The sequence below is a fragment of the Mustelus asterias genome, chromosome 29, assembly GCF_964213995.1.
Source record: "Mustelus asterias chromosome 29, sMusAst1.hap1.1, whole genome shotgun sequence".
NCBI lineage: Eukaryota > Metazoa > Chordata > Chondrichthyes > Carcharhiniformes > Triakidae > Mustelus > Mustelus asterias.
The window spans coordinates 10,091,589-10,109,817 of record NC_135829.1 but is presented as its reverse complement, the minus strand read 5'-3'; the positions used below and the strand labels follow the sequence as shown (position 1 = coordinate 10,109,817).

Below are 18,229 nucleotides of genomic sequence, written 5' to 3'. Positions count from 1 at the left end.
CCCATAACCTCTGATCCCGTTCGCCCCAAGTGCTATATCCAGCCGCCTCTTGAATACATTCAATGTTTTGGCATCAGCTACTTCCTGTGGCACTGAATTCCACAGGCTCACCGCTCTTTGGGTGAAGAAATGTCTCCTCACCTCTGTCCTAAATGGTCTACCCCGAATCCTCAAGCTGTGACCCCCGGTTCTGGACTCCCCCCACCATCGGGAACATCCTTCCTGCACCTACACTGTCTAGTCCTGTTAGAATTTTATTAGTCTCTATGAGATTCCCCCCCTCATTCGTCTGAACTCCAGCAAAAACAATCCTAACCTAGTCAATCTTTCCTCATACATCAGTCCCGCCATCCCCTTGCAGCTTGAGGGACAAGTTGCCACCATTTTGAATGATTGGTAACCAGCTCCTTGCCGTCGTTAATGTCGATGGTGCCATGCTCCGAGGAGAGCTTTGGCGCGTCTTTGAAGCATTTTCTTTGACTTCCCCACCTGCCCAGAACATTGATGAGCTGAGATTTGAGAAAACAGGGGAGATCCTTTTTGGCTTTCCGGACTGAATGCAGCCCACTGAAGTTGATTTGGCAGGAGTTTTGTTTGAATACTCATGGAGCTGCCCTCAAGAAGCACACATTTGTTCCACGGTCCTTCCGACTGAAACCGGAGGACATGGTGGAGGCATTATAGAGATATACAGCACGGAAACAGGCCCTTCGGCCCATTTCGTCCATGCCGACCAGGCTTCCCAAACTGAACTGATCCCATTTGCCTGCATTCGGCCCATATCCCTCTAAACTTTTCCCATTCCGTGTTCCAAGTGTTTGATTTCATTTGTCACATGTATTAGTATACAGTGAAAAGTATTGTTTCTTGCACGCTATACAGACAAAGCATACCGTTCATAGAGAAGGAAAGGAGAGAGTGCAGAATGTAGTGTTACAGACATAGCTAGGATGTAGAGAAAGATCATTAGTGCGAAGTAGGTCCATTCAAAAGTCTGATGGCAGCAGGTCTTCTAAATTATGTAATTGTAACCGCCTCTACCACCTCCTCTGGCAGCTCATTCCATATGCACATCACCCTCTGTGTGGAAAAAGTTGCCCCTCAGGTCCCTTTTAAATCTTTCCCTTCTCACCTTAAACCCATGCCCTCTAGTTTTGGATTCCTCTACCCGGGGGGGGGGAGAGAGAGAGAGAGAGAGAGAGAGAGAGAGAGAGAGAGGACCTTGGCTATTCACCTTATCTACGCCCCTCATGATTTTATAAACCTCTATAAGGTCACACCCTCATCCCCCTACATTCCAAGGAAAAAAGTCCCAGCCTCTCCTTATAATTCCGGGTAATATCCTAGTAAATCTTTTTTTGCACCCTTTCCAGTTTAATAACATCCTTCTTGTGTGTCGCTGATATACAGAGTAAGAAGTCTCACAACACCAGGTTAAAGTCCAACAGGTTTATTTGGTGGCACGAGCTTTTGGAGCGCAGCTCCTTCATCAGGTGAGTGGAGCAGCCCTCCAAAACCTCGTGATTCCAAATAAACCTGTTGGACTTTAACCTGGTGTTGAGAGACTACTTTCTGTGCCCCACCCCAGTCCAATGCCAGCAACTCCGCATCATGGCTGACATACAGAGCAGATCTCACTGTAATAGAGGAATGTGATGACAGCTGCTCCGTACACTGGGGCTTACGTTGAATTGCGGAGGTCTTTGTTGTAGTTTGTAGAAGCCTGAGCTGGAACAGCTGATCGAGTGTTGGATTTCCTCAAAGGTGACCCTTTGAGAGGATTGGTTGCAAGGGTATGGAAAGCACTCAACAAATTCTTTATTGTGGCAACACTCAAGAACAAGCCAAGTTTCCCGTATGCGGAATTGGAGAGATCGAGAGTGGCTTGCAAACCTGGTGCAGAGTGGGTAACAACACTTCAGTCATCCGCAAACTCCAGGTCAAGTATGCTTGTGGTGGGCAAATTTACAGAGACAGAGGGAGTTTACAGAATTTTCCTTTTAGACTGTATTTAGTTTGGACACGAGAGGGCAGCTGATCTTTGATGAGGTGAAGAGACACCGTAAGGTGGATTGCAAATATTATCGGGCTGATCTGAAAAAAAAAGGCAGCAAATGGCACACAGTGAGGTGCCCTTAACAACAATGGAATAGTCACCAGAAAAGCTGCTTTAATGTTACTCAATTTGTTAGTTAAGGGATAAGTGTTGATCAGTACTCCAATAGAACTGCCTTGATCTTCTTTGTATATAGAGCCATGGGATCTTTTACATCCACCTTACAGGGCAGAGGGAGCCTCCCTCTATTTAGTGTTTCATTTCAAAGACATTCCTACATGGCACGGTGGCACAGTGGCTAGCACTGCTGTCTCACAGCGCCAGGGACCCGGGTTCCATTCCAACCTCAGGTAACTGTCTGTGTGGAGTTTCTCTCCGTGTCTGAGAGAGGTTCCTCCAAGTGCTCCAGTTTCCTCCCACAGTCCAAAAGATGTGCGGGTTAGGTTGATTGGCCATGTTAAATTGCCACTTAGTGCCAGGGAGATTAGCTGGGGTTACGGGGATAGGGCCTGGGTGGGATTGTTGGCACAGGTTGAGTAGCCTCTTTCTGCACTGTAAGGATTCTTGGATTCTACATTAAGCATTCCTACAGTGCAGCATTCCTAGTACAACACTGGATTGGCCTCCTGGATTATGGGCTCACGGAGTTGGGCTCGATCCCACAGCCTTCTGACTCGGAGGCAATAAGCGTCAACCACTGAGCCACGGTGGCACTCAGGAAACTGGAGAGCTCCCATTCTTAAAGCTTCCCCCAAGTTGACGTTTGCTATCATCTTGTCAATTTGGTGCAATGCTACTTCAGCCTCATTACAGCATGATACATTCAGCATCAGTGGCGGCACAGTGGTTAGCACTGCTGCCTCACAGCTCCAGGGACTTGGTTCAATTCCAGCCTCGGGTCGCTGTGTGTGGAGTTTGCACCTTCTCCCTGTATCTGCGTGGGTTTCCTCCGGGTGCTCCGGTTTCCTCCCACACTCCAAAGATGTGCGGGTTAGGTGGATTGGCCGTGCTAAATTGCCCCTTAGAGTCAGGGGGATTAGCAGGGTAAATGCGTGGGGTTACAGGAATAGGGCCTGAGTGAGATCGTGTTCAGTATAGATGGGCCGAAGGGCCTCCTTCCGTACTGTAGGGATTCTATACTTATGCAGAATGCTTTCTTTCTACTGGCTACTATATTTTTGCAATGTAGGACCCTTTTGTTCTTGTTACAAACATTGGCAGACTCCGCACTATCCACCCACTCCCATCTCCTCAGGTCTCACAAGCAACAGCATCCATCTCACTCCTACAGTCTCATCAGTAACCCCTCCTCCAACCTCACACTCACTCACTCTCTCAGATGCTGTTCTGGCAGTGTGTCCCTTATTTCTTTCTCCCAAAGTTGGTCCACCCTGCTGTGAGCAAGTAACCAAGAATCAGGAAAGCGGCATCTGTGAAACTGTTAAGACGGTTGCCAGCAAATTGCCAGCCAGGGTTTTATCCAAGTGCAATAACATTGCAACAAGAAAGTAAACGCTGGAAAATCTCAGCAGGTCTGGCAGCATATGTGAGGGGAGAAAAGCGCTGACGTTTCGAGTCCAGATGACCCTTTGTCAAAGCTGGAAGCTGTGGGAGGAGTGGGGAGGCATCCGGAGGAAATGAGGTTGGTAACGGTGTTGGTGTTTGAGGTAATGGCTTGATGTTCAGTGGTGTGGTCATGGTCCAGGGGGAGGTAGGAGGAAGTCTCTGAGAGTTGGTGCTCAGCCTCTGCGAGGTAGAGGTCAGTACGCCAGACGATAACAGCGTCCCCTTTGTCGGCAGGTTTGATGACAATGTCGGGGTTGGACCTGAGGGAGCAAAGAGCGGAAAGTTCGGAAGGGAGAGAGGTTGGAATGGTGGGGGATGGGGAGGGGGGGGGGGGGGGGGGGCAGAAAAATTAAGATGGCCAATGTACCTGCCCTCGATCTTTTCATTGGGCAGGATATACAACATTGCAACAATTTTCTCATTTCTAGCAAGGAATCTATAAGATGCAGTGTCACCTGCCTGTTCCCTGCCCCACCCCATTATTTAGCCTTCATCAAGTGTTAGGAAACTAAAGGTAGTTTTAAGGGAATGACATTTATATGGGTAAACATTAGAAATAAGGTATAGTTTTAGGTGGGTTTAATTTAACGATTTTATGCCTGGAAGGACCTATAGTTAAATACATTTAGATAAAAGTTGTTTGTACTTAGTTAAGTTCCAATTGTGATGGGTGGCACTGCGTCATGAAGAATAAATATAGTTGCTTAGCAACTAGAGGCCCTGGTAAGAAAAAAAGCTTTCCTTTATTCTTTAGTTTTAGCTTAAGGCTAGAGCAGGCAGTATCTCTCTCAGCTTTGCTAGAAGAAAAGCCATACAATAGAGTAATGTTAAGAAAGCCAGTGCCAGAAAACTGAAGGACAGCTACTTAAGGAAACTAGAGAAATGGACAGGAGTTTCCAAGGAGCCTGAAGGTAAATGAACAAAGAGTAACTGGGAGGAGTGCAGGGTACTGCTCATTTCAAATCACAGAACTGTAAAGGAGCTGGCTAGTGCAAAGTCAAAAAGATAACTGAAGTGGTTCTAAGGCTTGTGATATCTTACTACAGTTTGAGAGACAGCAATTGAAATAATCGTAGAGCAATTAGTGGCTGGATCTCAGAATTTGCATGGGTAAATGCAGTCAAGACAAAGAAATTCTAAAAGGGGTTGGTGTAAAACCTGGAGTGAATTCACTAGTTAAAGTGGAATGGAAGCTCTGATCCAAGAGTCCTATGGAAAAGATGGACTGGATTTCGGAATGCAAATCTCCAACATGAAACATTATGAGAGGAGATTTTAAAGTGTGTTTCGAGAAGTAGAGTTTGGAAACCCTTACGTGACAATCACCTGGACGAATTCTGAGGCGAAATCTAAAGACTCTAACTTGGGTTCAGAGAGGAATGCATATCTGACCACAATCATTGTGTGTGCATCTGGCGGGTCCATTCATTTCTTAGAATAGACGTAGGTAGCACTGAGTACAAATTTAAGATGATTTCCCTTATTGAATGAAACTTAAAATTAAAACTACAGAAACGAAGACAGGATTACTGGAGAGAGAGAAAGGGACCAGCAAAAGACAGTCCCGACACAGATTTGAACTCAAACCTCACACGGGCCGGACTAACTAAACAGATAACTGTTACTACAATATATAAATTCTTATCTGTGTTATTGAAATTGCTGGGTGCGCACACAGTCCCTAACTTTCATAAACAATTTGCAGCTGCGGCCATGAAATACTTTATGAAAAACTTTGTTTGCATTGTACTGTCAAAGAATGCAGTCAACTTTCCAAGATAATCCCAGCATGCCTGCTGAGTTCAAAACGTGGCCAAGTTAACTTTGAAGCTTAACACAGTTAGTTTCGTCGGCAGAAATATCTTAAAATGAAGTCTTTTAACTGAAGCAAACCATACAAAGGATCCCACAGCGTCAAAGCAACTTTGGGTACTAATTGTAACTTCAAATGCACTTTGCCATCCATGATAATCTTTAAACCTGTGTGTACTTGGTAAGATAGCGGGGAGTAAAGGAGTATTGTATTATAGTCCAATATTTCCATGATTAATAAATGTTTTCTGTTGTTAAAACTAGCTACCAGTCCTGTGACTCGCTTCCTCCAAGGTTGATTATAAAGAAGTGAAAGATTACGGTATTTTGAGCTAGTGTCCCATTCTGGGATCTTCCCACCCAGTTATACCAACTGGGATATCAACAAGTGAGGCTGAGCTACAAGAAATTAGATTTTAAAATATTTTACGCAGTATTTATTTTCCGACGGCACCAACCTTATTGGGTTCTTAGTTTGCAAAGCAGGATGGCGGAGCTAGGAGTAGCATGAGGCTGAACGCAGCAGCCTGGAAGATGGAACCAAAGCACATGTAGAGAAACTGCAAGCTGGTGAGAGAAGCAGTAGCTGCCTAGAGAGAGAGAGAGAGAGAGATAGAGAAAGAAAGAGATGAAGGGGAAGAGGGAGAGAGAACAGAGAGGGAGGATACAGCATGAACGTTGTTGAAGTAGCACAAGTGTTGGGAAATGGGATTAGATGGGAGGTCAGACATTTCTCAGTTGTCAGTCTAGACTCAGTGGGCCGAAGGGCCTCTTCTGCGTTATGTGATTCTAAGAGGAGAATACTAAAAGGGACGTAACAAACAAGCTTCTGAAAAGAGGAATAAAAGGTAGAGAATGCAGCCAGTTTTCTGCAGTTTTGCCAGGAACCAAAAAGGTTCATATTTTGAGTTGGGATAATTTTGTCAAAAGAAGATCCAAAAAGCCAGATCATTAATCAGGGTGTTTCTTTATTCTAATCAGTAACTGAATGTTTCCACAATCACCTGATTCTGATCATCGACCACTTCCATCTAGGAGGACAAGGGCAGCAGATACGTGGGAACGCCACCACCTGCATGTTCCCCTCCAAGCCACTCACCATCCGGACTTGGAAATATATCGGCCGTTCCTTCACTGTCGCTGAGTCAAAATCCTGGAATTCCCTCCCTAACGGCACTGTGGGTCAACCCACAGCGCGTGGACTGCAGCGATTCAAGGCGGCAGCTCACCACCACCTTCTCAAGGGCAACTAGGGATGGGCAATACAGCCCCTAAAGGGGATCAGCAGGGTAAGTACAGGGGGATCAGCAGGGTAAGTACAGGGGGATCAGCAGGGTAAGTACAGGGGGATCAGCAGGGTAAGTACAGGGGGATCAGCAGGGTAAGTACAGGGGGATCAGCAGGGTAAATACAGGGGGATCAGCAGGGTAAATACAGGGGGATCAGCAGGGTAAATACAGGGGGATCAGCAGGGTAAATACAGGGGGATCAGCAGGGTAAATACAGGGGGATCAGCAGGGTAAATACAGGGGGATCAGCAGGGTAAATACAGGGGGATCAGCAGGGTAAATACAGGGGGATCAGCAGGGTAAACAGAGGGGGATCAGCAGGGTAAATACAGGGGGATCAGCAGGGTAAATGCAGGGGGATCAGCAGGGTAAATGCAGGGGGATCAGCAGGGTAAATGCAGGGGGATCAGCAGGGTAAATACAGGGGGATCAGCAGGGTAAATACAGGGGGGGGGGGTCAGCAGGTTAAATACAGGGGGGGGCGGGGTGGGGGGGGGGTGTTACAGAAATAGGGCCTGGGTGGGATTGTGGTCAACACAGACTCGATGGGCCGAATGGCCTCCTTTTGCACTGTCGGGATTCTATGATATAACTCAGGCAGTCAATGGACTCTTTTGCAGAACGCTACAGTCTGATATTTGATATCGAGAGGGGGTTTAATTCATGAGGGCTCCCATTCACTCGTGTTCTATTCTTGGCAATACCTGTGGGAAAATTGGCTGACAACAGGGCTAAAGTTTGTCTTGTCAATGGTGGAATGGCATACTATCTGCATCAAGGCTCACACATGGCGAATGGACACTTGTATGCGATGCCAGAGGGCTGCCAGAACGAGTGAAGTAGTCACATAGCAAGGCTCATGTGCCTACGAATGACAACACAGGCATGATACCGGGGGTACTGCCAAGACTGAAATCATATATCTCTGTGCCAGGACAAGGGGGGAAGCCAACTACAACGTGCGTGCTATAATAGAGCTACGAAGTAATGTCAGCAACCTGTGTCACCGCACAGTGACCCATAAAAGTGACAGCTGAGCAGCTAGCGTGTGACTCACGTAATTTGAGATGTATTGAAGGAGTTCTGGTGGTGGTTGAAGGCAATTTCCTCTTCTCTGGTATCTTGAACACACTCTCATTTTTCCAGCTTTTGCTGTGACCCTTAAGAACAGAAACGGGGAGATCAGCAAACTCCTTTTGTTTATTTTTTTATAAATGCAGCAAAGTAAAAACATAAAAATCGTAAGACATAGAAGGAGTTGGCCCATCATTCAAAGTCCACTTTCTTGACCGGAGCCCCCAACCTCTCCTCTATCTTCCCCTAATGCCCACCCTTCCTTCACACCCTTTCCCATCCTGCCCTCCATTCCCCCTACTCCCTTCCCCCAATGCCTACCCTTCCCCACCCCCTTTCTTAACCCAGCTCCCAGATTCCCCAATCTCTGCCCCCCCACCCCCTTCTCTCAAACCCACAACGCTCACTCCCAGGCCCCCGCCTCCTGCCTCCCAACCCCTGTACCTATCCTTCCCCACCACCCTGTCCCTGCGCCCCATTCCCCTACACCCATTTATCTCTTGCCCCAGCCGCCTATTCTTCCCCTGCACCCCCTTCACCTCTTTCCCCTGCACCCCCCACCCCCTTCACCCAATGCCCACCCTCCCGCCACCCCCTATCTCACCCTTAAAATCTTTTAAAAGGGGCTGTATTCAGTGAATCCTCACTGGCTCAGTCCATTTGCTGATCAGCAGGGATCCAAAAATGCACAAAATGAATTTTCGTTGATGATTATAATTTTAATCATAGAATCCCTACAGTGCAGGAGGAGGCCGCTCGGTCCATCAAGTCTGCACTGACAATCTGAAAGAATATTTTACCCAGGCCCTCTCCCTCCCCCGCCCCCCCCACCCTATCCCTGTAATCCCACACATTTCCATTGGCTAATCCATCAAATCGACACGTATTGGGAACCGAGGGGCAATTTAGCATGGATAATCCACATAACCTGCACATCTTGGGACTTCGGACTGTGGGAGGAAACTGGAGCATCCGGAGGAAATCCCCTTTCTCACCCCTGCCTCTCCATTCCGCCCAGCCCCCCCACCCCCTTTCCCCCCTCACACCCTTCCCATGCCCCCCAACCCACTTCCCCCCCTGCCCACCCCACCCACCCCCCTTTCCTCGTTCCCCCCCCCCCCCACCCTTCCCCTCATTCCTTACCTGCTCTGGCCTACATGTGACTCCAGAGCCACAGCAATGTGGTTGACTCTCAACTGCCCTCCAAGAGCAACTAGGGATGGGCAATAAATGTCCCACAAATTAATTTTTTAAAAAACTTGAGGGTCACCACACCCGAGGGACAAGATTGAGAAGACGGGGCCTTCAGGGATGCCCTCAGCTGGTACGTGAATTGAACCCACATTATTGGCTTCACTCCGCATCACAAACCAGCCCTCCAGCCAACTGAGCTAACTGGCCATCACTTATATAAAAATAAGGACGGGATTTAATCTTGCCGCTGAACCTTTAAAAGGTTTTACACAAAATAACCAGTAGTGGTTGGCACTGCTGCCTCACAGCGCCTGGGACCCGGGTTCGATTCCCAGCTTGATTCACTGTCTGTGCGGAGTTTGCACTCTCGCCCGTGTCTGCGTGGGTTTCCTCCGGGTGCTCCGGTTTCCTCCCACGCTCCAAAGATGTGCAGGTTAGGTGACCGGGCAGGTGGGCCAGGGGCTTGTGGGACTGGGTAAGATGCTGAGTCAGTGCAGACTCGATGGGCTGGATGGCTTCCTTCTGCACTGTAGGGATTCTATGATTCTAATTCATTTTAGGGATCCAATGAACCCAATATCCCGGTTGAGGCCGTCCTCGTGTGTGCGGAACTTGGCTATCAGTTTCTGCTCAGCGACTCTGCGCCGTTGTGTGTCGCGAAGGCCGCCTTGGAGAACGCTTACCCAAATATCAGAGGCCGAATGCCCGTGGGTTCATGGCACACTATTTGTAACCCCCACAGAGTTTCACTGGCTGTCTTGTCTGGAGACAATACACATCTTTTTAGCCTGTCTTGATGCTCTCTCCACTCACATTGTTTTGTTTCTTAAAGACTTGATTAGTTGTAAGTATTCGCATTCCAACCATTATTCATGTAAATTGAGTTTGTGTCTTTATATGCTCTGTTTGTGAACAGAATTCCCACTCACCTGAAGAAGGGGCTTAGAGCTCCGAAAGCTTGTGTGGCTTTTGCTACCAAATAAACCTGTTGGACTTTAACCTGGTGTTGTTAAACTTCTTACTGTGTTTACCCCAGTCCAACGCCGGCATCTCCACATTATCAGTATGTTACCAGGGTGAATTGAAATTTTCCAATTACAGCTTTCAGTATCGTGTGCACAGCCAGATTCATCAACCACAATTCAGCACCTTCAGACAAAGTGGCCAGGGATTTGCCATGCAAGGGGTGGGGATGCCGACAGATCATAGAATATCTACAGTGCAGACGGAGGCCATTCAGCCCATCGAGTCTGCACTGAAAGCAATCCCACCCAGGCCCTATCCCCGTAACCACACATATTTACCCTACTGAACCCCCTGACACCAAGGGGCAATTTAGCATGGCCAATCATAACTATAGAGTTCATGGTGGGAGATATAGGAAGGATATCAGAGGTAGGTTCTTTACGCAGAGAGTGGTTGGGGTGTGGAATGGACTGCCTGCAGTGATAGTGGAGTCAGACACTTTAGGAACATTTAAGCGGTTATTGGATAGGCACATGGAGCACACCAGGATGATAGGGAGTGGGATAGCTTGATCTTGGTTTCAGATAAAGCTCGGCACAACATCGTGGGCCGAAGGGCCTGTTCTGTGCTGTACTGTTCTATGTTCAATCAAACTAAACTGCACATTTTTGGACTGTGGGAGGAAACCAGAGCACCTGGAGGAAACCCATGCAGACACGGGGAGAATGTTCAAACTCCACACAGACAGTAACCCAAGCCGGAATCAACCAAGGTCCATGGTGCTGAGGCAACAGTGCTAACCACTGTGCCACCCCTTGATGATCACAGAATCGCTACTGTACAGAAGGAGGCCATTCAGCCCATTGAGTGTGCACTGACAACAATCCCACCCCGGCCCTATCCCCATAACCCCATACATTTACTCCGCTAACCTACGCTCCCGAGGCACTAAATGCCAATTTAGCATGGCCAATCAACCTAACCCGCACATATTTGGACTGAGGGGGGAAACCGGAGCACTCGGAGGAAACCCATGCAGACATGGGGAGAATGTGCAGACTCTGCACAGTGACCCAAGGCCGGAATTGAACCCGGGTCCCTGGCGCTGTGAGGCAGCAATGCTAACCACTGTGCCATCCATCCATGATGTGTAAGACAGGTCACAACGCAGCTGATTGGAGCAGAGCACTGGGAAATTACATAGAATGTTTTGGATGGTACGTGGGAACTCCACTTCGCCAAAATATAACCAGCCCAAGCACGCCATTCCCTTGCTAGCAACTCATGAGGAAGGAGTGCGCCATTGTTACACAAATTACAGACAACTGGGACCAAAGTGACATCTTCCGTGTGACTTCAGGATAGCGTCAGGGTGGGGGAAGGTTGAGGGGAGGATGAATGTAGTGAATTAATGACTGGCATTTTACCACTGGATTTGTATTCAATCTAGCGCAGGCTGTTGTGACAGCTGCTTCTTCTGACTGTTGGGGAAAAGGGGCTGTGTTCAGTGAATCCTCACTGGCTCAGTCCTTTTGCTAATGAGCAGGGATCCAGAAATGCACAAAAATGAATCGTCATTGATGGTTATAATTTGATCATAGAATCCCTATGGTGCAGGAGGAGGCCGCTCGGCCCATCGAGTCTGCACCGACTCTCTGAAAGAGTATCTTACCCAGGCCCTCTCCCTGTAATCCCACACTTCCCATTTGGCTAATCCATCAAATCGACACGTCTTGGGAACGAGGAGCAATTTAGCATGGCTAATCCACCTAACCCGCACATCTCGGGACTTTGGGAAGAAACCAGAGCACCCGGAGGAAACCCAGGCAGACACAGAGAGAACGTGCAAACTCCACACAGTCAGCCGAGGCTAGGAATCGAAGCCGGGTCCCTGGCGCTGTGAGGCCACGTTTGTTTTTAAATAAAAGATTAACGGTTACGTCCAAACTGGACAGCTGAGAGATTAACAAAGGTGCTTGGGGGGGGGGGGTGTTAAAATGGTGCAACTGGAAAATCAAACATAAAACGCGGGGGGGGGGGGGTGTTAAAATGGTGCAACTGGAAAATCAAACATAAAACTAGCAATCTCGTTCAGAGTCCAGAATGGTTGGAATGAGAAGACTGGTAAAGCAAGTGTGCAGCTGGAGGAAGTTCCAAATAGTGGCTGAGTGAGTTACAGGGTAGAGCAGCACCGTCCAATTCGTCAGCCAAATCGGAATCCAGGAATAACAGATGTGCATTTCTAACACGTAACTCCAAAATAAGCAACAAGCACCACATCAGGTGTGTGATTTCAGTTCTCATATCCACATGCTGTGAGCATGTGAACTAACATTCTTGTGCAGTTGCTAAAATAGGAGAATGGAACGCCAAGTACTTTTAAAAAATCAATGCTTTCCATGCTCAGTTGCTGAATGGTGGCATGTGTTTATTAACTAAACAAACACACACAAAGTACATTGACCCAAATCGTGTGGGCATTTGTACAGTAATTTCTACTAAAGTAAGTATCCTTGGCTACACCAGTGCGGCTGGCTGTAGGAAAGGCTTGTGGTTAGTTGGCACTTCCCTACTGGGCAGCCTGGATGAGCGGGAGCTTTACTTTGCAAATTCCTCTGCTCCACTTGAGGTGGAAAGGTCAAAGAAGAAGAATTCAATTCTCTAGCACTGATATTACACAAACAAAGGCATTTCCAAAGGTATAATAAGTTTTACAAGTGGAATTGAGTCTCTTCTAAGGCCTGTAAATCAGAAATTACAGCCAAGGTGTCCAGATCACCAACAACCTGATCTGGTCCCCCCAAGCCAACACTATAGTTAAGAAAGCCCACCAACATGACCTCAGACTTTTGTATCTTTTTTCCCGACGGAAGAAGGTGGAAGAGAGAATGTCCGGGCTGCGTGGGGTCCTCAATTATACTGGCTGCTTTGCCGAGGCAGCGGGAAGTGTAGACAGAGTCAATGAATGGGAGGCTGGTTTGTGTGATGGATTGGGCTGCATTCACAACCTTTTGTAGTTTCTTGCGGTCTTGGGCAGAGCAGGAGCCATACCAAGCTGTGACACAACCAGAAAGAATGCTTTCAATGGTGCAACTGTAAATGTTGGCGAGAGTCATAGCTGACATGCCAAATTTCCTTAGTCTTCTGAGAAAGCAGAGGCGTTGGTGGGCTTTCTTAACTATAGTATCGGTATGGAGGGACCAGGACAGACTGTTGGTGATCTGGGCACCTAAAAACACCTGGGCACAGAAGACTTAAAAAGGTTGATATCAGAAATGCGTGGGCATGCATATCAAGAGAAGATCGACAGGGTCACTTCGCTCTTGAAAAGAGAAGGCCAAGGGGTGACCCTAAATCGAGGTCTTTAAAAGAGTGAATGGTTTTGATAGAGTGGGTACAGAGAATGTTTCCTTTTGTGGGGAAGGACAGAACAGGAGGTCATCAATATAAGACCGTCACCAGGAAAACCAATTTGGAAGAAATGTTTTACCCAGAGAGTGGTAAGAATGTGGAACTCACTACCACAGGAAGTGGATGAAGTAGTAACTGTGGCTGAATGGAGATTTAACTTTTAATATGTGGAAAGATCTTCAAATCAAGCAAACCTGATTTTTGGTTAAAGTTGTTTTTTCACTATGCTGGAATTTCTTGTGGCCAGTGGCCTGGAATTTGTCAAAGGACAGAAGGTGTCAGAGTTAACAGCTTGTCCTTGGCAGGGAAGAGTTACATACAGACTTTTGGAGCCAGTCTTCCTTATCTGGGCACTGGAATGTACCAATATGCACTTAAGGGGTCTGGAGATGATGAGGCCTGGAGGGACCGATGCAACTATTCTGGCTGTGCTTGATTGGCCTAATCGAATGATGTAATTGGGGTTTCTGATCAATTCATTGGCTGGTTACCAAGGAACTTTGGGAGTTTTAACTCTGCTAACACAAATAACTTGTTCAGAAAGGCAGTGTGGAGAACCCGGGGACCAAGCTCACACGGAGAGACAACATCTGGAAGAGGAGGAGGACAAAGGGCTGGTTCCATGTGACAACAAAACTCTGGCCAGGTTTTAATTGCAAGTGGAATTCAACCTTAAGTAACAGATAGTGAGTATTTGGTTTATGCATTCCAAGTATTTACTGTGGTTTAAGTATCTACAGAATAAAGGAAATTGTGTTCAAGTGTTTAAAGTCAACTGTGTGTCTTTATTCGCCACAGGAGGTTAAAACACACAGGTTTGGACAACATAACGATACATTTAAGGGGCAACTAAACATGAATGAGGGAGAAAAGAGTAGTAATTTACGGTAGAATTAGATGAGAAAGCAGGGGAGGAAATTCAAGTGGAGCATAGCTTGCTCCACTTCAGCATCGATTGGTTGGGCATGGGCGTTGCTGGCTGGCCAGCATTTATTGCCCATCCCTTGAGAAGGCGGTGGGCTGCCTGCTTGAACAACTGGCTCGCTCGGCCATTTCAGAGCGCAGTTGAGAGTCAACCACATTGCTGTGGCTCTGGAGTCACATGTAGGCCAGACCGGGTAAGGACGGCAGATTTCCTTCCCTAAAGGACATTAGTGAACCAGATGGGTTTTTACGACAATCGACAATTTCTTCATGGTCATCAGTAGATTCTTAATTCCAGATATTTTTTATTGAATTCAAATTCCACCATCTGCCGTGGCGGGATTCGAACCCGAGTCCCCCAGAACATTAGCTGAGTTTCTGGATTAATAGTCGAGTGATAATACCACTATGCCATTGCCTCTCCATGTAAATGTAATCCTTTGTAAATGGTGTTCATGCCTTCTCTCTCCTACCTTTAAAACGCTCTGACAACCAACTTTTTCGAGAATCTATTTATTGATCATCGGTCCAAATATTTTCTGTGAGGCTGTGTCAAATTTTGTTTGATAACACCCCTATGCCTTGGGATGTTTGACTACATTGAGGTGCTATATAAATGCAGATTATCAATGTTGATGTCCGGAGTACAAAATTAACCGAGAGTCGCACCAGACAGCCAACTGCAGTGTCTATTGGACGATTCTCAGCAGTTTATTTTGAGCTTTTAATCCCTTTCCATGGTAGCAGACCAGCTCATTAACACAAGTTGCAAAGAAAAATTAAGATTTAACCTGCATCTTGGTACTGATCAGCAGAAATCAGCAAAGGCAGCGGTGGCACAGTGGTTAGCACTGCTGCCTCACAGCGCCGGGGTCCCAGGTTCAATTCCAGCCTCAGGCCACTGTCTGCGTGGAGTTTGCACATTGTTCCTGTGTCTGCGTGGGTTTCCTCCGGGTGCTCTGGTTTCCTCCCACAGTCCAAAGATGCGCGGGTTAGGTTAATTGGCCATGTGTGAGGGGGATTAGCAGAGCAAGTGCGTGTGGTTACAGGAATAGGACCTGGGTGAGATTGTGGTCGGTGCAAACTCAATGGGCCGAATGACCTCCTTCTGTACAGTAGCGACTCTACGCAGAAGAACTGAGAATTTGAGGTAAGCACAAAATGTGGCAAATGCAGAGAGCAACTCATTGGAAAGAGGATGTTGACTAAGTAAACTTTTCATCAAAAGTGAAGAATCTGCAAGTTGCTTCGATATAGCAGCTTCTGAGTCCCAAAACTCTTCGGTAGTAAAAAGGAGCACTGAGCAACTGTTGGCATGGGAGTAACCAAAATTCCCACAGTGGTTAGCACTGCTGCCTCACAGCGCCAGGGACCCGGGTTCAATTCCAGCCTTTGGGTGACAGTCTTGTGTGGAGTTTGCACATTTTCCCCGTGTCTGCATGCGTTTCCTCCGGGTGCTCCGGTTTCCTCCTACTCTCCAAAGATGTGCAAATTAGGTGGATTGCCCATGTTAAATTGCCCCTTAGTGTCCCAAGATGCGTAGGTTAGGGGGACTGGCCATGGGAAATGTGCGCAGCACTGGCATTAGTATTGGGGAAAGTGGGATTTGTATCCCATTGTATCATTGGGGAAAAACATGGAGTCACAATTTAAGGGGTAAAATTCTCAACGGGGTGCAGGAGTACAGGTGTATATGAGAATAGATCATTGAAGGTGGCAGGACAGATAATAAAACAAAGTATGCTGGGCCTTATAAATAGGGCTTAGAGTACCAGAGCCAGGTGGTTTTGCTGAACTTATACAAGACACTAGTTAGACCTTAGCTGGAGTAGTGTGTATAGTTCTGGGTGCCACATTATAGAAAGGATGGGAACGCATTGGAGAGAGTGCAGAAGAGGTTTACAAGAATGGTTGTAGGGGTGAGAAACTTCAGTTATGAGGAGAGATTGGGACAGTTCTCCTTGGAGAGAACTAGGCAGAGATTACCGAACTCTCAGATTCAGAGGGATCTGGATGTCCTAGTACATGGATCACAAAATGCAGGTAATCAGGAAAGCTAATAGAACGCTATTGTTTATTGAGGGGAGAGATAAATATGAAATTAGGGAGGTTATGCTTCAGTTGTACAGGACACTGGTGAGACCACATTTGGAGTGCTGTGTACAGTATTGGTCACCTCATTTAAGGAAGGATGTAAACGCGTTAGAAGCAGTTCAAAGAAGGTTTACTAGACTAATACCTGGAATGGACAGGTTGCCTTATGGGTTGGACAGGGTGGGCTTGTATGTGCTAGACTTTAGAAGAGTAAGAGGCGGCTTGATTGAAACGTATACAATCCTGAGGCATCTTGACAGGGTGGATGTGAAGAGGATGTTTCCTCTTGGGGGCAAATCTAGGACTAGGGGTCACTGTTTAAAAATGAGTCGCCCATTCAAGACAGATAATCAAATCTACTTTCTCAGAAGACTAAGGAAATTTGGCATCTCAGCTGCAACTCTCACCAACTTCTACAGATGCGCCATAGAAAGCATTCTTTCTGGTTATATCACAGCTTGGTGTGGCTCCTGTTCTGCCCAAGACCGCAAAAAACTACAAAGGGTCGTGAAGAAAGTCCAGTCCATCACTCAAACCAGCCTCCCATCCATTGACTCTGTCTACACTTTCCGCTGCCTCGGATAAGCAGCCAGCATAATTAAGGACCCCACGCACCCCGGACGTTCTCTCTTCCACCTTTTTCCTTCGGGAAAAAGAAACAAAAGTCTGAGGTCGGGTATCAACCGACTCAAGAACAGCTTCTTGCCTTGCATTAAGTTGATCTTTCTCTACACCCTACCTATGACTGTAACACTACATTCTGCACTCTCTCCTTTCCGTCTCTATGAACGGTACGCTTTATCTGTATAGCGCGCAAGAAACAATACTTTTCACTGTATACTACTACATGCGACAATAATAAATCAAATCAAAGAAGAAATCTTTTCTGAGGGTCAAGAGTATTTGTGACTCCCTTCCTGAAAAGACAGTGGAAGTAGAGTCTTTGAATGTTTCCAATGCAGAGGTAGACAGATTCTTGATAAAGAAGGGAGTGAAAGGTTATCAGGGATAGACAGGAGGTTACTGTCAGATCGGCCATGGTCTTACTGAATGACGGAGCAGGCTCCAAGGGCTGAGTGGTCTACTCCTGCTCCTAGTTCATATGGTTAAAAGTACAACTGAGAGAAGATGCAAAGAAGTCAGATAAGTAAACAGAGGACACTATTTACATGTAACTTGTACTGTGTACCAGTCTCATCCCACTCATAGAATCCAACAGTGCAGAAGACGGCCATTCGGCCCATCGAGTCTGCACCGATCACAATCTCACCCAGGCCCTATCCTCATATCCCCATAAATGCATTTACCCTAGCTAGTCCCCCTGACACCAAGGAGCAATTTAGCATGGCCAATCCACCTAACCCGCACATCTTTGGACTGTGGGAGGAAACCGGAGCACCTGGTGGAAACGCACGCAGACACAGGGAGAATGTGCAAACTCCACACAGACAGTGACCCAAACCGGGAATCGAACCTGGGTCACTGGCGCTGTGAGGCAGCAGTGCTAACCACTATGCCGCCTTGAAGCACTCGAAACACTTAACTCCCAGAAGTACTTGTAACTTTAAATTCGGCAAAGTAGTACTTGAACTTGACATATTACATACGAGGCAGCGAATCTGCACTCAGGCAAAACTCTTGCAAAAAATCGGACTGGTCAGCATATCCAGATAGCCAAGAACCATCTCCCCATCAGCTCTCAACTCTCAAATGGCCAATGTTCCAGGGAGGTCAAAGAAAATGCTGAAGCTCCCCTGGAAGCACATCACCATTGACATTAATACCTGGGAGGGGCTCGCTATTAACTTCCTCAGAATGGTGACAACTTGTCCAACAAGAAACT

General features: G+C 47.0%; 1 protein-coding gene across 3 annotated transcripts in view; it reads right to left on the bottom strand.

Moving 5' to 3' along the window:
• Positions 1 to 18,229, bottom strand: part of LOC144480533 (protein FAM219B-like) — a 45,224-nt gene that overhangs the window by 22,785 nt on the left and 4,210 nt on the right. For all 3 annotated transcript variants that reach the window (XR_013495681.1, XM_078200099.1, XM_078200100.1), the window contains exon 2: positions 7,781 to 7,883. Coding sequence is in view for 2 of the 3 variants with exons in the window: in XM_078200099.1 (XP_078056225.1) it covers positions 7,781 to 7,883 (103 nt within the window). In the remaining variant the exon portion in view is untranslated. The remainder of the gene's footprint in view (positions 1 to 7,780; positions 7,884 to 18,229) is intronic.